The following is a 19,115-nucleotide window of genomic DNA, read 5'->3' as shown; positions in this document are numbered from 1 at the left end:
CACACAAGCTCAGGGACACACGGAGACATGGAGACACACACACAAGCTCAGGGACACACGGAGACATGGAGACACACACACAAGCTCAGGGACACACGGAGACATGGAGACACACACACAAGCTCAGGGACACACGGAGACATGGAGACACACACACAAGCTCAGGGACACACGGAGACATGGAGACACACACACAAGCTCAGGGACACACGGAGACATGGAGACACACACACAAGCTCAGGGACACACGGAGACATGGAGACACACACACAAGCTCAGGGACACACGGAGACATGGAGACACACACACAAGCTCAGGGACACACGGAGACATGGAGACACACACACACAAGCTCAGGGACACACGGAGACATGGAGACACACACACACAAGCTCAGGGACACACGGAGACATGGAGACACACACACAAGCTCAGGGACACACGGAGACACACACACACAAGCTCAGGGACACACGGAGACACAGAGACACACACACACACGCACAAGCTCAGGGACACACGGAGACACAGAGACACACACGCACAAGCTCAGGGACACACACACACACACACACTGCTGGTGTGCTTCAACGACTTGTGGGCTCCAGGACAGGCTCCTGAGATCGAAGTGCTCCCGAGCAAGGGTGCGACTGGCCGCGGGGTGCAAAAGGAGGTTGTGTTGAAAAACACAGTGGCGAGCAAAATGACTCGCCGTAAAGTGAAAGAGCGAAGGCGATTCACCCTGATCGTGCTGCCTACCCAGGATGCTTAGGAGCTAAAGGAACTCGGGCCCACTTAAGAAACCCCCTACGGTGACCCTCGTTCGGTTCCTCGGGAACTCACGGACCCCAGCCTCTCATCCCACGTCTTTCCAAGAATCCCATCGGGATGCGTGTTTTAGGAATGGGCCTGGGGGGGGCGGGGACTTCAAGCGGCCAGCTGACGGCGCGGCGCAGAGATAAGGCCCTCCTGGGGGTCCGTATCTGCTCTCCCGCGCGTCCCCCGTCTCCAGCGGAGATAGCGCCGCTCAATCGGGCTCGGCAGATGCTTCCTGTTTAACTTCTGGGCTCTGAGGCTTTCGTCAGCTGCCCGATGTTCACTGCATAACACATTCCGGAAGAGCGACCGTGTGTGTGTGTGTGTGCGCGCGCCTCTGTGTCCCTGAGCTTGAGTGTGTGTGTGTGTCTCCGTCTCCGTGTGTCCCTGAGCTTGAGTGTGTGTGTGTGTCTCTGTGTGCGTCCCTGAGCTTGAGTGTGTGTGTGTGTCTCTGTGTGCGTCCCTGAGCTTGAGTGTGTGTGTGTGTCTCTGTGTGCGTCCCTGAGCTTGAGTGTGTGTGTGTGTGTCTCTGTGTGCGTCCCTGAGCTTGAGTGTGTGTGTGTGTCTCTGTGTGCGTCCCTGAGCTTGAGTGTGTGTGTGTGTCTCTGTGTGCGTCCCTGAGCTTGAGTGTGTGTGTGTGTCTCTGTGTGCGTCCCTGAGCTTGAGTGTGTGTGTGTGTCTCCGTCTCCGTGTGTCCCTGAGCTTGAGTGTGTGTGTGTGTCTCTGTGTGCGTCCCTGAGCTTGAGTGTGTGTGTGTGTCTCCGTCTCCGTGTGTCCCTGAGCTTGAGTGTGTGTGTGTCTCTGTGTGCGTCCCTGAGCTTGAGTGTGTGTGTGTCTCTGTGTGCGTCCCTGAGCTTGTGTGTGTGTGTGTGTGTGTCCGTGTGTCCCTGAGCTTGTGTGTGTGTGTCTCCGTGTCTCTGTGTGCGTCCCTGAGCTTGAGTGTGTGTGTGTGTCTCCGTCTCCGTGTGTCCCTGAGCTTGAGTGTGTGTGTGTCTCTGTGTGCGTCCCTGAGCTTGAGTGTGTGTGTGTGTCTCTGTGTGCGTCCCTGAGCTTGAGTGTGTGTGTGTGTCTCCGTCTCCGTGTGTCCCTGAGCTTGAGTGTGTGTGTGTCTCTGTGTGCGTCCCTGAGCTTGAGTGTGTGTGTGTCTCTGTGTGCGTCCCTGAGCTTGAGTGTGTGTGTGTCTCTGTGTGCGTCCCTGAGCTTGAGTGTGTGTGTGTCTCTGTGTGCGTCCCTGAGCTTGTGTGTGTGTGTGTGTGTCTCCGTGTGTCCCTGAGCTTGTGTGTGTGTGTCTCCGTGTCTCTGTGTGCGTCCCTGAGCTTGAGTGTGTGTGTGTCTCTGTGTGCGTCCCTGAGCTTGAGTGTGTGTGTGGGTGTCTCTGTGTGTGTCCCTGAGCTTGTGTGTGTGTGTGGGTGTCTCTGTGTGTGTCCCTGAGCTTGTGTGTGTGTGTCTCCGTGTCTCCGTGTGTCCCTGAACTTGAGTGTGTGTGTGTGTGTCCCTGAGCTTGTGTGTGTGTGTGTCTCCGTGTCTCCGTGTGTCCCTGAGCTTGTGTGTGTGTGTGTGTATTCCATCGCCACTTTCCGTTTGTTCCTGAAGGGATCAACGCACGAGCCGTTACAGCAGGGGGGTCCCCAGTTCCTGGGCCTGGTGACCCCCCCCCACACCTGCGGGTATTCAATTCAAATCAACTTTATTGTCATTAAACTGACACAGGTGCACAGTACAATGAAAAGTGTTTCTCATTAGTCACTCAGGTGCAGTATAGAAATAGGACAGAAGATAAGACAATCGACAGTTACACCATAGCAATAACAGTAAAGTGTAATAACATAACATAAATAACATGTAATCAAAACTGCAAAATTCCGCAAACAGAGAAAATATATAACAGGACAAAAACAGTTCAAGGTAATTCTTGGAACAGTGCAAAAATAGTGTGGTTAATTAATAAATATAAAAAATTATTTCGACCGGTACAGTTTCACTGGGCTATCGAGGGGACAGTACAATTTCGGCTTGCATGTGTGTGTAGTGGTGTAGGAGTACAGTCCTTGTGGGTACAGGAAGACGTTAGCAGAGATCATAGTATGTATGTGTCGGTGACACAATCAGACCTCTTCACTGACTTCCTGATAAAAAGACAAATGAGAACTGTTTGTTCCCAGCTCGTTAACCAGCCAGAGCCGTAACTGCTGTGTTTTGTGAGTGAAATAAGATCTCACGCTTGTGGGACTAGCAACTAAAATGCAAATATTTCAATGAACCGACTTCACACACGGGGAAGGGGGGGTCCCCCTCCCTCCCTCCTGCCCCCTTCCTGCTCTCCTACAGTGCTGCACTGTCTGTGCTGACCCAGGTCTGACCCAGATCTGCAGGTGCCTCAGGACTTGAGGTCTTTGCTATGGAGAGGTGTGGCTGGTTTCTCAAGCTGGCTGTGTGAAAAGGGAACTGCTGGGGGGGAAAACACTGACACAGAACATCTTACTCGGTGTTTATAGATCGGAATCATTCCACAAGACTGACCCCTCCTATCCAAAGGTTTTGGGAATATCTCGGCACATTGTATGTCCCTTGACTCCTGCTGGCTGTCAAGTAGTAGCAGACCAGACTTTTGGTGTGCGGTCGTGAGGAAATCGTATAAATGCAGAGAATTCACTCGGAGAGGACATACCGTGTCTAGGAGGAGCACTCCCAGATGTCTTAATATTTTTTTGACCAAAAATAGTGCTGTACTGCTGGTTGAGAGGAAACGGGAGGAGGGTCCTAGTTGTTGGTTGCATTGCCTTTTTTTTGGCGCTCGGCTAAAAGCAACAGCAGACCTGGCTAATGCGTCCGTGCCACACGGCCTCAAGATCTGCAGGTGGCCTCCAGCAGAGATGCATCCAAAGCTGCTGGCTGAGGGGTCCCCCCCATGGGCTTTGGGGGAACATCCTGGCGGAGTCAGTGCTGTGACATTCGGCCGCTGCAGGTACCAGAGTGGATTAACCTGCTGTTGAGGGTATCGGCTAGCGTCTTGGTAGGAGGGAGCTCGTTTGTGTGGGATTAAGGTGTCTGTCAAAATAAGCTGTTGAAAATAATAAACATCTCGCCCAGCCATCCGTTCAAAGGCTCCATCACGCACTGCGCTGGATGGAAGTCTAGGCAGTTATTTCTGACAGTTTGTCTGTCAGGGTGCTGAACGATCTGCAGATAACATCCATTTGCACCCTTCTCCACATGGTAAGTTTCAGGAAGACGGGCAAAAACTCCCATGATTCTGTTTTTTTCTTTGTTACTGATCCTCAAACTCCGTTAAATATCCTCGTAATGACCAATTAGGTGACTGGGGCACATCATTTCAGAATCAGGAAGGAAGCTGACCTTCACCTTGTCTGCGCTGTTCAAACAGAACTTCTTCTTGTTTTCCTGCAGAAAGAGGCTGGGCCTGATTCATTGTTTTGGTATTCCTGTAAAAGCTGACTGTGGCATATCATGGCAAAAACAGGCCAGTGCAGTAAGGAACAGTCAGAGCAGGGTAAAAGCACAGTCCAGTGCAGTAAAGCCCAGTGAGATCAGGGTAAGAGCACAGTAAAGCCCAGTGAGATCAGGGTAAAAGCACAGTCCAGTGCAGTAAAGCCCAGTGAGATCAGGGTAAGAGCACAGTAAAGCCCAGTGAGATCAGGGTAAAAGCACAGTCCAGTGCAGTAAAGCCCAGTGAGATCAGGGTAAGAGCACAGTAAAGCCCAGTGAGATCAGGGTAAGAGCACAGTAAAGTCCAGTGAGATCAGGGTAAAAGTACAGTCCAGTGCAGTAAAGCCCAGTGAGATCAGGGTAAGAGCACAGTAAAGTCCAGTGAGATCAGGGTAAAAGTACAGTCCAGTGCAGTAGAGCCCAGTGAGATCAGGGTAAAAGCACAGTCCAGCGCAGTAGAGCCCTGTGAGATCAGAGTAAAAGCACAGTAAAGCACAGAGAGATCAGGGTGAAAGCACAGTCCAGCGCAGTAAAGCCCAGTGAGATCAGGGTAAAAGCACAGTCCAGCGCAGTAAAGCCCAGTGAGATCAGGGTAAAAGCACAGTCCAGCACAGTAAAGCCCAGTGAGATCAGGGTAAAAGCGCAGCCCAGTGAATTCCAGTGCAATGGTAGTGAACAGTGTTAAATGCACAATACAACTACAAAAACCCACATTTACACGAGCAAACTGACTTGTACAGTGTGCTCAGTGTCCTGTCCTTGGTTTCTGATCCTGGTAGAACTGCGAGTTGAACACCAGCCATTTTGGTGCTGTTTCAGGCTGTAACTGGACTGAGTGGTTTTGTTTTTTGCGTTAGATCTGCTGTGCAGTCAGAGAGCCCCCGGGCACACCCACCTCGTGCTGGCTGGCAGGGTGCGGGGCTGTACGTTGCTGATTTGCATGCAGGCAGGAAGACTGGCACACACAGCGAACACCAGGGCAGTGTTTGCTCTAAACAAGCCGCTGTGTGGGAGGCAGTGGACTGGACGGGCTGACCCGATAGCCGATGGGGCTATTTCTGATCAGGCCAGCCCTTGTGAGTGTGACCAGTCCTCCCTCACCGAGCCCTGCGAGAGCTCCTTCTCGTTGTCGTCATCATCATCGCTACTCAGGAGGTCGAAAGTGCCCGATGGCGGGATTCGAGTCAGCTGGTTAAGGACGCCTGGCACAGAAGGGGGGGGCACGCTGAATTTTTATTTCCTTCTTGCCCGTGGTTCGGAGTGTGAGTGTGAGTGTGAGTGTGAGTGTGAGTGTGAGTGTGAGTGTGAGTGTGAGTGTGAGTGTGAGTGTGAGTGTGAGTGTGAGTGTGAGTTCTTGCTTGAACAGTGGGCTTGCTGCTCGTGCTCCAAGATTTTACTTCCTTCTTTGTGCAGCTGAGGTGTCGGCTGTGTAATCGGTCCCTAATAATGTGCTTAGCCGGGTTTCTCAGCTCTTAAACTTGTTAAACGCGAATCTTGGACCGCCTTGTGTTATTTTACAGAGCCCCAGTCCGATAGGGTTTAGGGGTTGACTTTAAAAAACTCGGCCTGGACCAATCTAACTGTGGTTCAGTTGAGGAAGTTGGAGATCAACCTCAAGCAAAACTCAGACAGTCCTTCACCCCTCCAGGACCAGTGTTCCATTCATTGAAACTTGCTTAACTGATCGTTTGCTTGAACACACGTCTTAATCTGGAAATTCCAGCAGGTTCAGGGTGACCTGGGAGACTGTCTGGATTGGGGCGCTCCAGGACCAGAGGTGATCGGGTGCAATTCGTTAGCCCTGGTCTCTGAAAGCTGCTCCCTTTGAGAGCTTTGAAGATTTCAGTTTCAAGCCTTCAGTTTCAAACTCGGGGGGCTGCTTCAGGTTCTGTGACACAGAGCGCGTCGCTCCTGTGGAATCGGAATCTCGGAAAGACGATGAGGCTCATCCCTCGTCCCGCTCGGAGACCATAAAAGAAAATAAAAGAGTCTCTTCAGTCCCGGGCGGGTGAGACAGAGGGGACCTTTATTTCAGACAGGGGGTTACTTGCAGAATCTGGGAAACCTAGAAACATGGATCTGAGGACCCAGGTGGAGAGGGGCGTGCCTTTGATGCTGCAGTCAGAAAGCACCTCGTCAACCTGTACCCAAAGAGTGGTGGGTGTCTGGAACAAAGCGCCCGGCTGTCCTGTTGAATCTGATTCCCTGGGATCCTTAAGGAATAAGTGGGATGAAATCCTCAGGTTGGGAACTAATAAACTCCCAGTCTCCCCCCTTGATGTCAGATAGGTGAATCGGGAGCCCTGAGTTATGTCGAGTCCAGTCTCGTGCAGATGGCGTATTTTGAGAGCGCATGCATTTCAGACATCGTCCTCCCCCACGGTCAGTAACCCAAACGCTGGGATGCGCCGTTGGTCACGGAGTCCAAAAATAGCAGAGGGAGAGGACGGCTCCGAGGTCTTCCCCAGTTCTCCCTGCTCGGCTCGCTGTGCTTCTGAAGGGCTGTAATTCCGTGTGTCCGCCCACCAGCGTGGAAGGAGGAGGGGGTGGGCTCTGTGGAGTGACTTAACGCTCTCACGCCTCCGAGGGCCGAGCAGGGGGAGAAGGCAGAGCTGATGCATCTATGTAGACATATTGTGACTCTACAGATCAATCCCCCAGTCCCCCCCATACGTGTGTGTGTGTGTGTGTGTGTGTGTGTGTGTGTCAGGCTCTTGCCCCAGCAGGAGGTGGCCTGGCATTTCCTGGGTTCGATTCTGGCCCCAGGCACCCGTCTGGGTGGAGTTTGCATGTTCCCGGTCTTGCCAGGGTTACAGGAATCCTCCCACACACATGTCAGATAGGCTTGATAGACTGCTTGTAATTGCACTAGTTAATTTCACTGTGTGTGTGTGTGTGTCAGTGTGTGAGTGTCTGTTTTTTGTGTCTTTGTGTGTGAGGGAATGTGTCAGTGAGTGTGTCTGTGTGTCTCTATGTGTGTGTCAGTGTGTTTGTTTTCTGTGTCGCAGTGTGTCTGTGTGTGTCAGTGTGTCTGTGAGTGTGTCATGTAGTGTGTGTCTGTTGTGTGTGTCAGTGAGAGTGTGTGTGTGTGTGTTTTTTAAGTGCAGTTTCATAGTCCTTTCCTCTGGAGGCAGGGGAAGGGGGGGTAGGTTTCACAATCAAACCACCGTTGCTAAACTTACGACACCCTGCGCTCACTCTGATCTGAGCTGACCCCCCGGCGCTCATGCCCTGCCTGTGGGTTTCCGGAGACGACCGCGTCACGACTATGTTCGTCTCCACCCTGGTATGTATGTGTGCGCTTGGTACGAGCAAAATATGTTTTTAAAAAAGCAAACGCGTCTCGGGGTTCGGTGCGGCCGAGGCAGACTTTGTCGATGTGCCCCTCCTGCCGTTTGAATGTTTTCGCGATGAGCAGGAGTTTCACGAACGCGGGGCTTGGCAGCTAGGGGCAGAGGTCAGAGGTCAGGGTTCAAAGGGTTAATGCTCAGGGGGCACAGCAGTAGAGGACTCCAGTCCTGCAAAAAGAAGAACAAGCAAATGTGTCCTGTTACACTCACTTTGATAAAAAAAAATAACCATGCTGTAAAGTTTAAGTTTATTACTAGACCTTACATCTAATGAGAGAGTTCCAAATGCCTTACTTCAGTGAATTGCACGTCTTGGATAAAATATTTCTGATGCACAACTTGTGCTCTCAAAAGCAGTGAACTGAAACAGATAAACTGTTTACACTTCTAGAGCGCTTTTCTGGACCCTCCACTCAGAGCTCTGTAGAGGTCATGGGGATCCCCTCCACCCCCACCAGTTCGTACCCCCACCTGGATGAGGCGCCAGTCCGCTCCCCACACCCCAGCTCTCAGTGGGGAGGAGAGCAGAGTGATGGAGCCAGTTCAGAGAGGGGGGTTATTAGGAGGCCATGATGGGTAAAGGCCAGGGGGAAAATTTGGCTAAACGGGTGCTTCTTTACGCAAAGGGTGGTGGGTGCCTGGAACAGACGGCCTCACCTGTGCCGGTTTCCCCTGGATCGTTCAGGAAACACCTGGATGATGAGATCGACGCGCCACCGAGTAGCGCGCACACACACACACACACCACGGTGCCTCACATTTCCACTAGCAGAGGGGGGAGGGGGTGGGGCACAATCTTTTTGGGGGGCACCCCATTGTGGGGGGTTTTGCCGCCTGTTCTCCCAAGGGGTTCCCCTGCTGCCAGGTTCCCCCTTTTTTGGGGGGGGGAACGTCACGTTCTCCCTCATGATGGGCCGGGGAGAATATGAATACTCCTGACACTTCTATATAGCGCCTTTCTGGAGCCTCCACTCAGAGCTGTGTACGGGTCAGGGGGATCCCCTCCCCACCTGGATGAGGTGCCAGTCCGCTCCCCACACCCCAGCTCTCAGTGGGGAGGAGAGCAGAGTGATGGACACAGTTCAGAGAGGGGGGTTATTAGGAGGCCATGATGGGTAAAGGCCAGGGGGGGAATTTGGCTAAACGGGTGCTTCTTTACGCAAAGGGTGGTGGGTGCCTGGAACAGACGGCCTCACCTGTGCCGGTTTCCCCTGGATTGTCAGGAAATACCTGGATGATGAGATCGACGCCCCACCGAATAGCTGGGCGAGCTGGAGACGTGCTCCTCTTTTAAAGGGAGGCTTTCCTTGTGAGTGCAATAGTAAACCTTTCATTTTCAGCTCCTTTCCTAACAGCTTGTAGGTGGCAAAGTGATGGCTGCCCCCCACTACCCAATTTGAAGACTTGAGTAATGGTTTCGATGGCTCTATAGAGAGGCAGTGTTTCTGTATTATCCACAAAGGGGGCAGTGTGTTTTACAGACAGCATAAAGACGACGCAGAAACAAAATGCATGTACAGCACATGCACAAGAGAATAATCTGGTCTGCAAGGTCATGGCCCCAGGTCTAAATGCGACTTGAACCTGTCAGGTTTGAAATTGGGAAGTCTGTGCTCCTAGGGGAGGAGCTGGAATTCATTAGGGCAAATCCTGGGAAGAGATCCTATAGGATGGAATAGGCTTAACGCAAGACTAACCCGTGGATGTGGGAGAGGGCGGAAAGATCAGCACCAGTTTGAGAATGGTTTGGGGACGCTGATCCCCCGAACCAGGGCAAAAGTGAAAGCGGATTCGGCGCAAGGCTGCTCAGACACGATCTGCAGCGCCTCGTCAGCCTTGAAGTGCTTCAGCTTCCTGAAAGCACGATAGGCGCTCTGGCCCTGCCTCAAAATCCAACCGCCAGTTTCCGCGAAAGCCCCTAAATACCATTGCGGACCCACCACCTCCGCCCGGCTCTGCCGAGGGTCCCGGGGGGTCCGTCTCGCAAGCTGGGGTGCGAGATCCAATGGCGCTGAGAACCGCCCGCCCCCCCCTCTTTCACGTGGATGTATCCCCACGATTTCCCCTTGTTTGTGCTGAGAGGATACCGCTGGCTTTAAGGAGAATTCCTTGCGCTTATATAGCGCTTTTCCGGACACATGACCCTTTTCCCCCATCGCGGCAAGCTTCTCGCAGCGGGGAGGGGTGGGAGGCAGTCCGCAGCGTAGCGCGCTCTTCCGGATCGGGAAGAGGGGAGCAGGGGGGGACCTCTCTGGCTGGGGGGGGGGCTTGGCGCTGCTGGAGGTTAGGCCATCTGTCAGAGCCCACCGTGGCTCCTGGCTGATGCTAACCACACGCACACGCATTCCCACACACACACACACCCATGCAAGCACGCATGCATACAAACAGAGACATACACAGACACACACACACACACGCAAGCATGCATGCATACAAACAGAGACATACACACACACACACGCAAGCATGCATGCATACAAACAGAGACATACACAGACGCACACACACGCCAGCATGCATGCCTGCACACACACAGAGCCATGCACACACACATGCATGCCTACACGCACGCACAGGCACAAACATACACATGTGCATATACGCACCCACATAACGTGCACACACACACACACAAAACACCTACCCTAAGGGCCCGCTGCCCTGCTACACACACACACAAGACACAAGGCTCTGTCTACACCCACACTCCTGCCCCCAGCTGTATGAGTCGAGCAGCTGCTGGGTGCCACCCGGTCGTGTGCCTGGGATGGGGTGGGCACGTGTGTGGAAGTCTTGTCATGGGGCATCACCCTCAGCAGCAGAGCCTGGTTTTGGGAGAAAAATGTTGTGTAAAAACTGCAGTTAGCAAGTGTCTGTTTTCATCAAGCGGCTGCCCAAAGTTCACTGACCGGGCAGCGTAACACACACACACACACGCCCCATCTCTCCCAGCTGTTCTGTTTTTCTGAGCAAGAAGAGGACACTGTGGGCTGCTCTCACACACAGACGACTTCCTGTTTGCTTTCTGGAGCGTGCTGCGAAGGAGGGGGACCGTTATCTGGCCGGCGCCTCTCGGGATCGCAGGGCCCGGGAGAAAGAGCCGCATTGTCCCCCCCGGGGGGGGCAGGGCGCGTGAGCTGGGGGGGGGGCGGCCGTGGCAGGAGGTGGCAGCGCCTGCACCTCCCCTATTTTTTCCAGAAACGCTCTGTTTTCGGTCTGCAGTCGTGTCGTTCGCCGGAAAAACAGCCAAGGCGAAAACACACACAGGGGGACCCTGCCCTCATGCCTACCCCACCCCTCACACACACACACACAGAGCACGGTGCCTCACATTTCCACTTCCACTACCACTACCAGGTCCTTATTCCTGCCTCTGCTGAAAATTGAGGCCGAGGGGGGAGGGGGTGGGGCACGATCTTTTTGGGGGACGCCCCATTGTGGGGGGTTTTGCCGCCTGTTCTCCCAAGGGGTTCCCCCTTTTTTTGGGGGGGGACGTCACGTTCTCCCTCATGATGGGCCGGGGAGAATATGAATACTCCTGACACTTCTATATAGCGCCTTTCTGGAGCCTCCACTCAGAGCTGTGTACGGGTCAGGGGGATCCCCTCCACCCCCAGCAGTGTGTACCCCCACCTGGATGAGGCGCCAGTCCGCTCCCCACACCCCAGCTCTCAGTGGGGAGGAGAGCAGAGTGATGGAGCCAGTTCAGAGAGGGGGGTTATTAGGAGGCCATGATGGGTAAAGGCCAGGGGGGAAATTTGGCCAGGACACCGGGGTAACACCCCTACTCTTCTCGAGAAACCCCCTGGGGTTTTTAATGACCACAGAGAGTCAGGACCTGTTTGAAGTCTCATCCGAAGGACGGCGCCTGTTTACAATCTAGTGTCCCCCGTCACTATACTGGGGCATCAGGACCCACACAGACCGCAGGGTGAGCGCCCCCTGCTGGCCCCACTCACACCTCTTCCAGCAGCAGCCTCAGCTCTCCTGGATGAGACGCAAGGACAGACCTTTACAGTTTTGTTGAATTTAATCGGCATTATTCTGCTCCTGGCAGTATGTGTACTCGTATCGTACGCATACGATCTGCTCTGTTCTGGCCAGGCTATCTGATCTTGTTTTGAACAGTGTGTCACGGACGGTATTGTCTTCTATCTTCAGTGTGCAGATAGGGCCCACGAGCAGCACAGGATGCCTGCAGAGAGCAGATTTCCTAGAATCGCTCGCCCTCCCTCGTTTCGCAAGTTCTTCATTCCCCAATCGGTTCTTTTTCTGGCACTTTTGCGCGCGTCACCGGAAGGCAGGCAGTGGGATCCCTTTCGCTGAAAAAGCGCTGCTACACCGCACGCACCCAGATACACCCTGCTCTTCTCCTCTGTCCCCCCCCCCCCCAGTCCTGCCGGCTTGAGGAGAACGCCCGCGGAGGGAGGGCGGAATGGCGACCCCGTCGCTGGAACAGCCGGCGACCGTGGACGAGATGGTGGAGGCCTGCGTCGGCGCGTTCGGTGAGTCCGGCCACCCGTCGGCGTCGCCTCTCTGGCCTCCCACCCCCCCCCCCCAACCCGGGAGGGAGGGGGGGGGTGTCACCTCTTCTGTGTCCCCCCCCTCTGTCCAGATGACAAAGGAACGCTGACGGACAGCTCCCTGGTCCGCATGTTCCTGATGATGCATCCCTGGTACCTGCCCTCCACCGAGCTCGCCAAGAAACTGCTCGGCAAATATCCTTTCGAGCCGCGGCGGCTACAGGGAGGCAAGTGGAAGGTTTCTTCCACACTGGAGAGCAGAAAGGAGAAATACGGTCTTCTTCGGCTGTGTGTGGGAGAGGGAGAGGAAGGTGTAGCAGGGATAGAAAGCTGGGAGAGAGGGAGAGGAAGGTGTAGCAGGGATAGAAAGCTGAGAGAGAGGGAGAGGAAGGTGTAGCAGGGATAGAAAGCTGGGAGAGAGGGAGAGGAAGGTGTAGCAGGGATAGAAAGCTGGGAGAGGGAGAGGAAGGTGTAGCAGGGATAGAAAGCTGGGAGAGGGAGAGGAAGGTGTAGCAGGGATAGAAAGCTGGGAGAGGGAGAGGAAGGTGTAGCAGGGATAGAAAGCTGGGAGAGGGAGAGGAAGGTGTAGCAGGGATAGAAAGCTGGGAGAGGGAGAGGAAGGTGTAGCAGGGATAGAAAGCTGGGAGAGAGAGGGAGAGGAAGGTGTAGCAGGGATAGAAAGCTGGGAGAGAGGGAGAGGAAGGTGTAGCAGGGATAGAAAGCTGGGAGAGAGGGAGAGGAAGGTGTAGCAGGGATAGAAAGCTGGGAGAGAGGGAGAGGAAGGTGTAGCAGGGATAGAAAGCTGAGAGAGAGGGAGAGGAAGGTGTAGCAGGGATAGAAAGCTGGGAGAGAGAGGGAGAGGAAGGTGTGGCAGGGATAGAAAGCTGGGAGAGAGGGAGAGGAAGGAGTAGCAGGGATAGAAAGCTGGGAGAGAGGGAGAGGAAGGTGTAGCAGGGATAGAAAGCTGGGAGAGAGGGAGGGAGAGGAAGGTGTAGCAGGGATAGAAAGCTGGGAGAGGGAGAGGAAGGTGTAGCAGGGATAGAAACCTGGGAGAGAGAGAGAGAGGAAGGTGTGGCAGGGATAGAAAGCTGAGAGAGAGAGGAAGAGGAAGGTGTAGCAGGGATAGAAAGCTGGGAGAGAGGGAGAGGAAGGTGTAGCAGGGATAGAAAGCTGGGAGAGAGAGGGAGAGGAAGGTGTAGCAGGGATAGAAAGCTGGGAGAGAGGGAGAGGAAGGTGTAGCAGGGATAGAAAGCTGGGAGAGAGAGGGAGAGGAAGGTGTAGCAGGGATAGAAAGCTGGGAGAGAGAGAGAGAGGAAGGTGTAGCAGGGATAGAAAGCTGGGAGAGAGGGAGAGGAAGGTGTAGCAGGGATAGAAAGCTGGGAGAGAGGGAGAGGAATGTGTAGCAGGGATAGAAAGCTGGGAGAGAGGGAGAGGAAGGTGTGGCAGGGATAGAAAGCTGAGAGAGGGAGAGGAAGGTGTGGCAGGGATAGAAAGCTGGGAGAGGGAGAGGAAGGTGTGGCAGGGATAGAAAGCTGGGAGAGAGGGAGAGGATGGTGTAGCAGGGATAGAAAGCTGGGAGAGGGAGAGGAAGGTGTAGCAGGGATAGAAAGCTGGGAGAGAGGGAGAGGAAGGTGTAGCAGGGATAGAAAGCTGGGAGAGAGGGAGAGGATGGTGTAGCAGGGATAGAAAGCTGGGAGAGAGAGAGGAAGGTGTAGCAGGGATAGAAAGCTGGGAGAGAGGGAGAGGAAGGTGTAGCAGGGATAGAAAGCTGGGAGAGAGGGAGAGGAAGGTGTAGCAGGGATAGAAAGCTGGGAGAGAGGGAGAGGAAGGTGTAGCAGGGATAGAAAGCTGGGAGAGAGGGAGAGGAAGGTGTAGCAGGGATAGAAAGCTGGGAGAGAGGGAGAGGAAGGTGTAGCAGGGATAGAAAGCTGGGAGAGAGGGAGAGGAAGGTGTAGCAGGGATAGAAAGCTGGGAGAGAGGGAGAGGAAGGTGTAGCAGGGATAGAAAGCTGAGAGAGGGAGAGAGAGGAAGGTGTAGCAGGGATAGAAAGCTGGGAGAGAGAGGAAGAGGAAGGTGTAGCAGGGATAGAAAGCTGAGAGAGGGAGAGGAAGGTGTAGCAGGGATAGAAAGCTGAGAGAGGGAGAGGAAGGTGTAGCAGGGATAGAAAGCTGAGAGAGGGAGAGGAAGGTGTAGCAGGGATAGAAAGCTGGGAGAGAGAGGAAGAGGAAGGTGTAGCAGGGATAGAAAGCTGAGAGAGGGAGAGGAAGGTGTAGCAGGGATAGAAAGCTGGGAGAGAGAGGGAGAGGAAGGTGTAGCAGGGATAGAAAGCTGGGAGAGAGAGGAAGAGGAAGGTGTAGCAGGGATAGAAAGCTGAGAGAGGGAGAGGAAGGTGTAGCAGGGATAGAAAGCTGAGAGAGGGAGAGGAAGGTGTAGCAGGGATAGAAAGCTGGGAGAGAGGGAGAGGAAGGTGTAGCAGGGATAGAAAGCTGGGAGAGAGGGAGAGGAAGGTGTAGCAGGGATAGAAAGCTGGGAGAGAGGGAGAGGAAGGTGTAGCAGGGATAGAAAGCTGGGAGAGAGGGAGAGGAAGGTGTAGCAGGGATAGAAAGCTGGGAGAGAGGGAGAGGAAGGTGTAGCAGGGATAGAAAGCTGGGAGAGAGAGGAAGAGGAAGGTGTAGCAGGGATAGAAAGCTGAGAGAGGGAGAGGAAGGTGTAGCAGGGATAGAAAGCTGGGAGAGGGAGAGGAAGGTGTAGCAGGGATAGAAAGCTGGGAGAGAGGGAGAGGAAGGTGTAGCAGGGATAGAAAGCTGGGAGAGAGGGAGAGGAAGGTGTAGCAGGGATAGAAAGCTGGGAGAGGGAGAGGATGGTGTAGCAGGGATAGAAAGCTGGGAGAGAGGGAGAGGATGGTGTAGCAGGGATAGAAAGCTGGGAGAGAGGGAGAGGAAGGTGTAGCAGGGATAGAAAGCTGGGAGAGAGAGGGAGAGGAAGGTGTAGCAGGGATAGAAAGCTGGGAGAGAGGGAGAGGAAGGTGTAGCAGGGATAGAAAGCTGGGAGAGAGGGAGAGGAAGGTGTGGCAGGGATAGAAAGCTGGGAGAGAGGGAGAGGAAGGTGTGGCAGGGATAGAAAGCTGGGAGAGAGAGGGAGAGGAAGGTGTGGCAGGGATAGAAAGCTGGGAGAGAGGGAGAGGAAGGAGTAGCAGGGATAGAAAGCTGGGAGAGAGGGAGAGGAAGGTGTAGCAGGGATAGAAAGCTGGGAGAGAGGGAGAGGAAGGTGTAGCAGGGATAGAAAGCTGGGAGAGAGGGAGAGGAAGGTGTAGCAGGGATAGAAAGCTGGGAGAGAGAGGGAGAGGAAGGTGTAGCAGGGATAGAAAGCTGGGAGAGGAAGGTGTAGCAGGGATAGAAAGCTGGGAGAGGAAGGTGTAGCAGGGATAGAAAGCTGGGAGAGAGGGAGAGGAAGGTGTGGCAGGGATAGAAAGCTGGGAGAGAGGGAGAGGAAGGTGTGGCAGGGATAGAAAGCTGGGAGAGGAAGGTGTAGCAGGGATAGAAAGCTGGGAGAGGAAGGTGTAGCAGGGATAGAAAGCTGGGAGAGAGGGAGAGGAAGGTGTGGCAGGGATAGAAAGCTGGGAGAGAGGGAGAGGAAGGTGTGGCAGGGATAGAAAGCTGAGAGAGGGAGAGGAAGGTGTGGCAGGGATAGAAAGCTGGGAGAGGGAGAGGAAGGTGTAGCAGGGATAGAAAGCTGGGAGAGAGGGAGAGGAAGGTGTAGCAGGGATAGAAAGCTGGGAGAGAGGGAGAGGAAGGTGTAGCAGGGATAGAAAGCTGGGAGAGAGGGAGAGGAAGGTGTAGCAGGGATAGAAAGCTGGGAGAGAGGGAGAGGAAGGTGTAGCAGGGATAGAAAGCTGGGAGAGAGGGAGAGGAAGGTGTAGCAGGGATAGAAAGCTGGGAGAGAGGGAGAGGAAGGTGTGGCAGGGATAGAAAGCTGGGAGAGAGGGAGAGGAAGGTGTGGCAGGGATAGAAAGCTGGGAGAGAGGGAGAGGAAGGTCTAGCAGGGATAGAAAGCTGGGAGAGGGAGAGGAAGGTCTAGCAGGGATAGAAAGCTGGGAGAGAGAGAGGAAGGTGTAGCAGGGATAGAAAGCTGGGAGAGAGAAGGAGAGGAAGGTGTAGCAGGGATAGAAAGCTGGGAGAGGGAGAGGAAGGTGTAGCAGGGATAGAAAGCTGGGAGAGGGAGAGGAAGGTGTAGCAGCGTGTAACCAGCAGCCTGTCTGCTCCACGCTACCAAAGGTCCGCAGTCTGGATTCGATCTTCGACCAGCTTCCTGTCGGGTAGATCTGAAAGGTCTGTAAGGTTGTTGAGAACCGGGGGCAGTGTGCCCCCTCATTGCACAAGATTAAAGGAAGGTGAGGACTTAGGACATGCGGGTTCCGAGCTCTGTTCCCGAGGAAGGCAAAGAGGAATGCCTTAACATTCCTTAACATTCCCGGTGTTCCTTAACAGCATGGCAGGTCTCAGGCAGCGGATTGCTCTGCTGGGAGGAGGACACGGATCTGCCACCTGGTGAAGTAAGATGACCACCCCCAGCTCCCCCAAGCCCCTTCCCTCTCTTTCATCTGAACCCCGTTTTCAGCACCCCCATCTCCTCCTCTCATCGGACACGTCTCTCTCGTTCGTCCAGTTGTTTTTCTGTCCCTGGTCCCCTGTCCTCTGCGTGCTTCCCTTATCCATTAGCACTGTCCCTTTTGGGAGCTCGGGAGGGGGGGGCAGTCAGTCCATCTTGACAATAAAAGGGTCTCGTCCAGCTATCTCGTGACAGAAGCCAGGATATCAGCCTCAACAACATCGCTGGGCAGCTTGTTCCACACTCCCACCCCCCTTTGTGTAAAGTGTACGGTGTATAATGACCCAACTTTTCAGATCCAATGAACAGGCTCCAATGTCCACATGCTGTTCAAGGAATCATTCCCTCACCACATCGAATAAAGCATCAGATAATGGCTATGATTTTAAAATATTTATTATTCCTAAAAACAGCTCCCAACAAATCGAAGGGATCATGAGAGTCCATTGTCCATTGTCCTCATCTCCTCCCCCTCTCTCTCCCACCCAGGTACTGGATTTCGGAGTTCCCTGCGGAGTTTGACCTGAACCCTGACCTGGCCGAGCAGATCAAAGGGCTGAAGGACATGCTGTCCCAGGAAGGGAACGTGCGGCAGAGCCGCCTCATCGATATCGAGAGTGTGTGAGTATCCCGTCGTGCACACCAGTGGGATGCGCGGGCATACTGACGCACACACACACGAGTGTGCACACAAGTGTAGGCAAGCACAGAGCTGCTGACACACACTTGGATACATGCACACGGGCATAGTCACTCGCACACGTGCTTGTGCACACGGGCATAGTCACTCGCACACGTGCTTGTGCACACGGGCATAGTCACTCGCACACGTGCTTGTGCACACGGGCATAGTCACTCGCACACGTGCTTGTGCACACGGGCATAGTCACTCGCACACGTGCTTGTGCACACGGGCATAGTCACTCGCACACGTGCTTGTGCACACGGGCATAGTCACTCGCACACGTGCTTGTGCACACCGGCATAGTCACTCGCACACGTGCTTGTGCACACCGGCATAGTCACTCGCACACGTGCTTGTGCACACCGGCATAGTCACTCGCACACGTGCTTGTGCACACCGGCATAGTCACTCGCACACGTGCTTGTGCACACCGGCATAGTCACTCGCACACGTGCTTGTGCACACGGGCATAGTCACTCGCACACGTGCTTGTGCACACCGGCATAGTCACTCGCACACGTGCTTGTGCACACCGGCATAGTCACTCGCACACGTGCTTGTGCACACGGGCATAGTCACTCGCACACGTGCTTGTGCACACGGGCATAGTCACTCGCACACGTGCTTGTGCACACCGGCATAGTCACTCGCACACGTGCTTGTGCACACCGGCATAGTCACTCGCACACGTGCTTGTGCACACGGGCATAGTCACTCGCACACGTGCTTGTGCACACCGGCATAGTCACTCGCACACGTGCTTGTGCACACCGGCATAGTCACTCGCACACGTGCTTGTGCACACGGGCATAGTCACTCGCACACGTGCTTGTGCACACGGGCATAGTCACTCGCACACGTGCTTGTGCACACCGGCATAGTCACTCGCACACGTGCTTGTGCACACCGGCATAGTCACTCGCACACGTGCTTGTGCACACGGGCATAGTCACTCGCACACGTGCTTGTGCACACGGGCATAGTCACTCGCACACGTGCTTGTGCACACGGGCATAGTCACGCACGCACACTTGTGCACACGGGCATAGTCACATTTGCACACGTGCTTGTGCACACGGGCATAGTCACGCACGCACACTTGTGCACACGGGCATAGTCACTCGCACACGTGCTTGTGCACACAGGCATAGTCACGCACGCACGCACGCTTGTGCACACGGGCATAGTCACTCGCACACGTGATTGTGCAAACGGGCATAGTCACTCGCACACGTGCTTGTGCACACCAGCATAGTCAATCACGTGCTTGTGCACATGGGCATAGTCATGTACAGACCTGCTGACATGCACACGTGTGTGATTATACAGATACATTTACACGCACGTGTGTTTCCTGAGCCTGTTCGGCCGTATGGAAGCCAGCCTTCCCTCGCAGAAAAGATCAGATGCAGACAAAGACGAGTGCTTCCCGTGGTGACATTTCGGGGGAGTGGGATCATGCCTCCCCGAGGGTTCAGGTGCATCTTGGGGTCCCCTGTTCCCTTGCAGGCCGTCCTACGAGTGGAAGAGGCAGGTGACCCAGCGGGTGCCGGCCTCCGGGAAGAGGAGGAAGATGTCCCTGCTGTTTGACCACCTGGATTCCTCGGAGCTGGCCGAGCACCTCACCTACCTGGAGTACAAGTCCTTCTGCAAGATCCTGGTGAGTCCGGTGGCATGGGAGGG

General features: G+C 54.4%; 1 protein-coding gene across 1 annotated transcript in view; it reads left to right on the top strand.

Annotated features, from left to right (window-relative positions):
• LOC138224014 (RAS guanyl-releasing protein 2-like) overlaps positions 1-19,115 on the top strand; it is a 44,056-nt gene that overhangs the window by 7,002 nt on the left and 17,939 nt on the right. Inside the window, exons 2-6 of the mRNA XM_069180228.1 lie at positions 12,011-12,121; positions 12,232-12,334; positions 16,635-16,691; positions 17,237-17,368; positions 18,942-19,092. Coding sequence (XP_069036329.1) covers positions 12,052-12,121; positions 12,232-12,334; positions 16,635-16,691; positions 17,237-17,368; positions 18,942-19,092 — 513 coding nt within the window. The 5' untranslated portion in view covers positions 12,011-12,051. The remainder of the gene's footprint in view (positions 1-12,010; positions 12,122-12,231; positions 12,335-16,634; positions 16,692-17,236; positions 17,369-18,941; positions 19,093-19,115) is intronic.

Source organism: Lepisosteus oculatus, chromosome 18 (assembly GCF_040954835.1).
Source record: "Lepisosteus oculatus isolate fLepOcu1 chromosome 18, fLepOcu1.hap2, whole genome shotgun sequence".
NCBI classification, from domain to species: Eukaryota; Metazoa; Chordata; class Actinopteri; order Semionotiformes; family Lepisosteidae; genus Lepisosteus; species Lepisosteus oculatus.
The sequence above is the reverse complement of the archived record's forward strand: the minus strand, read 5'-3'. Positions and strand labels throughout refer to the sequence as shown.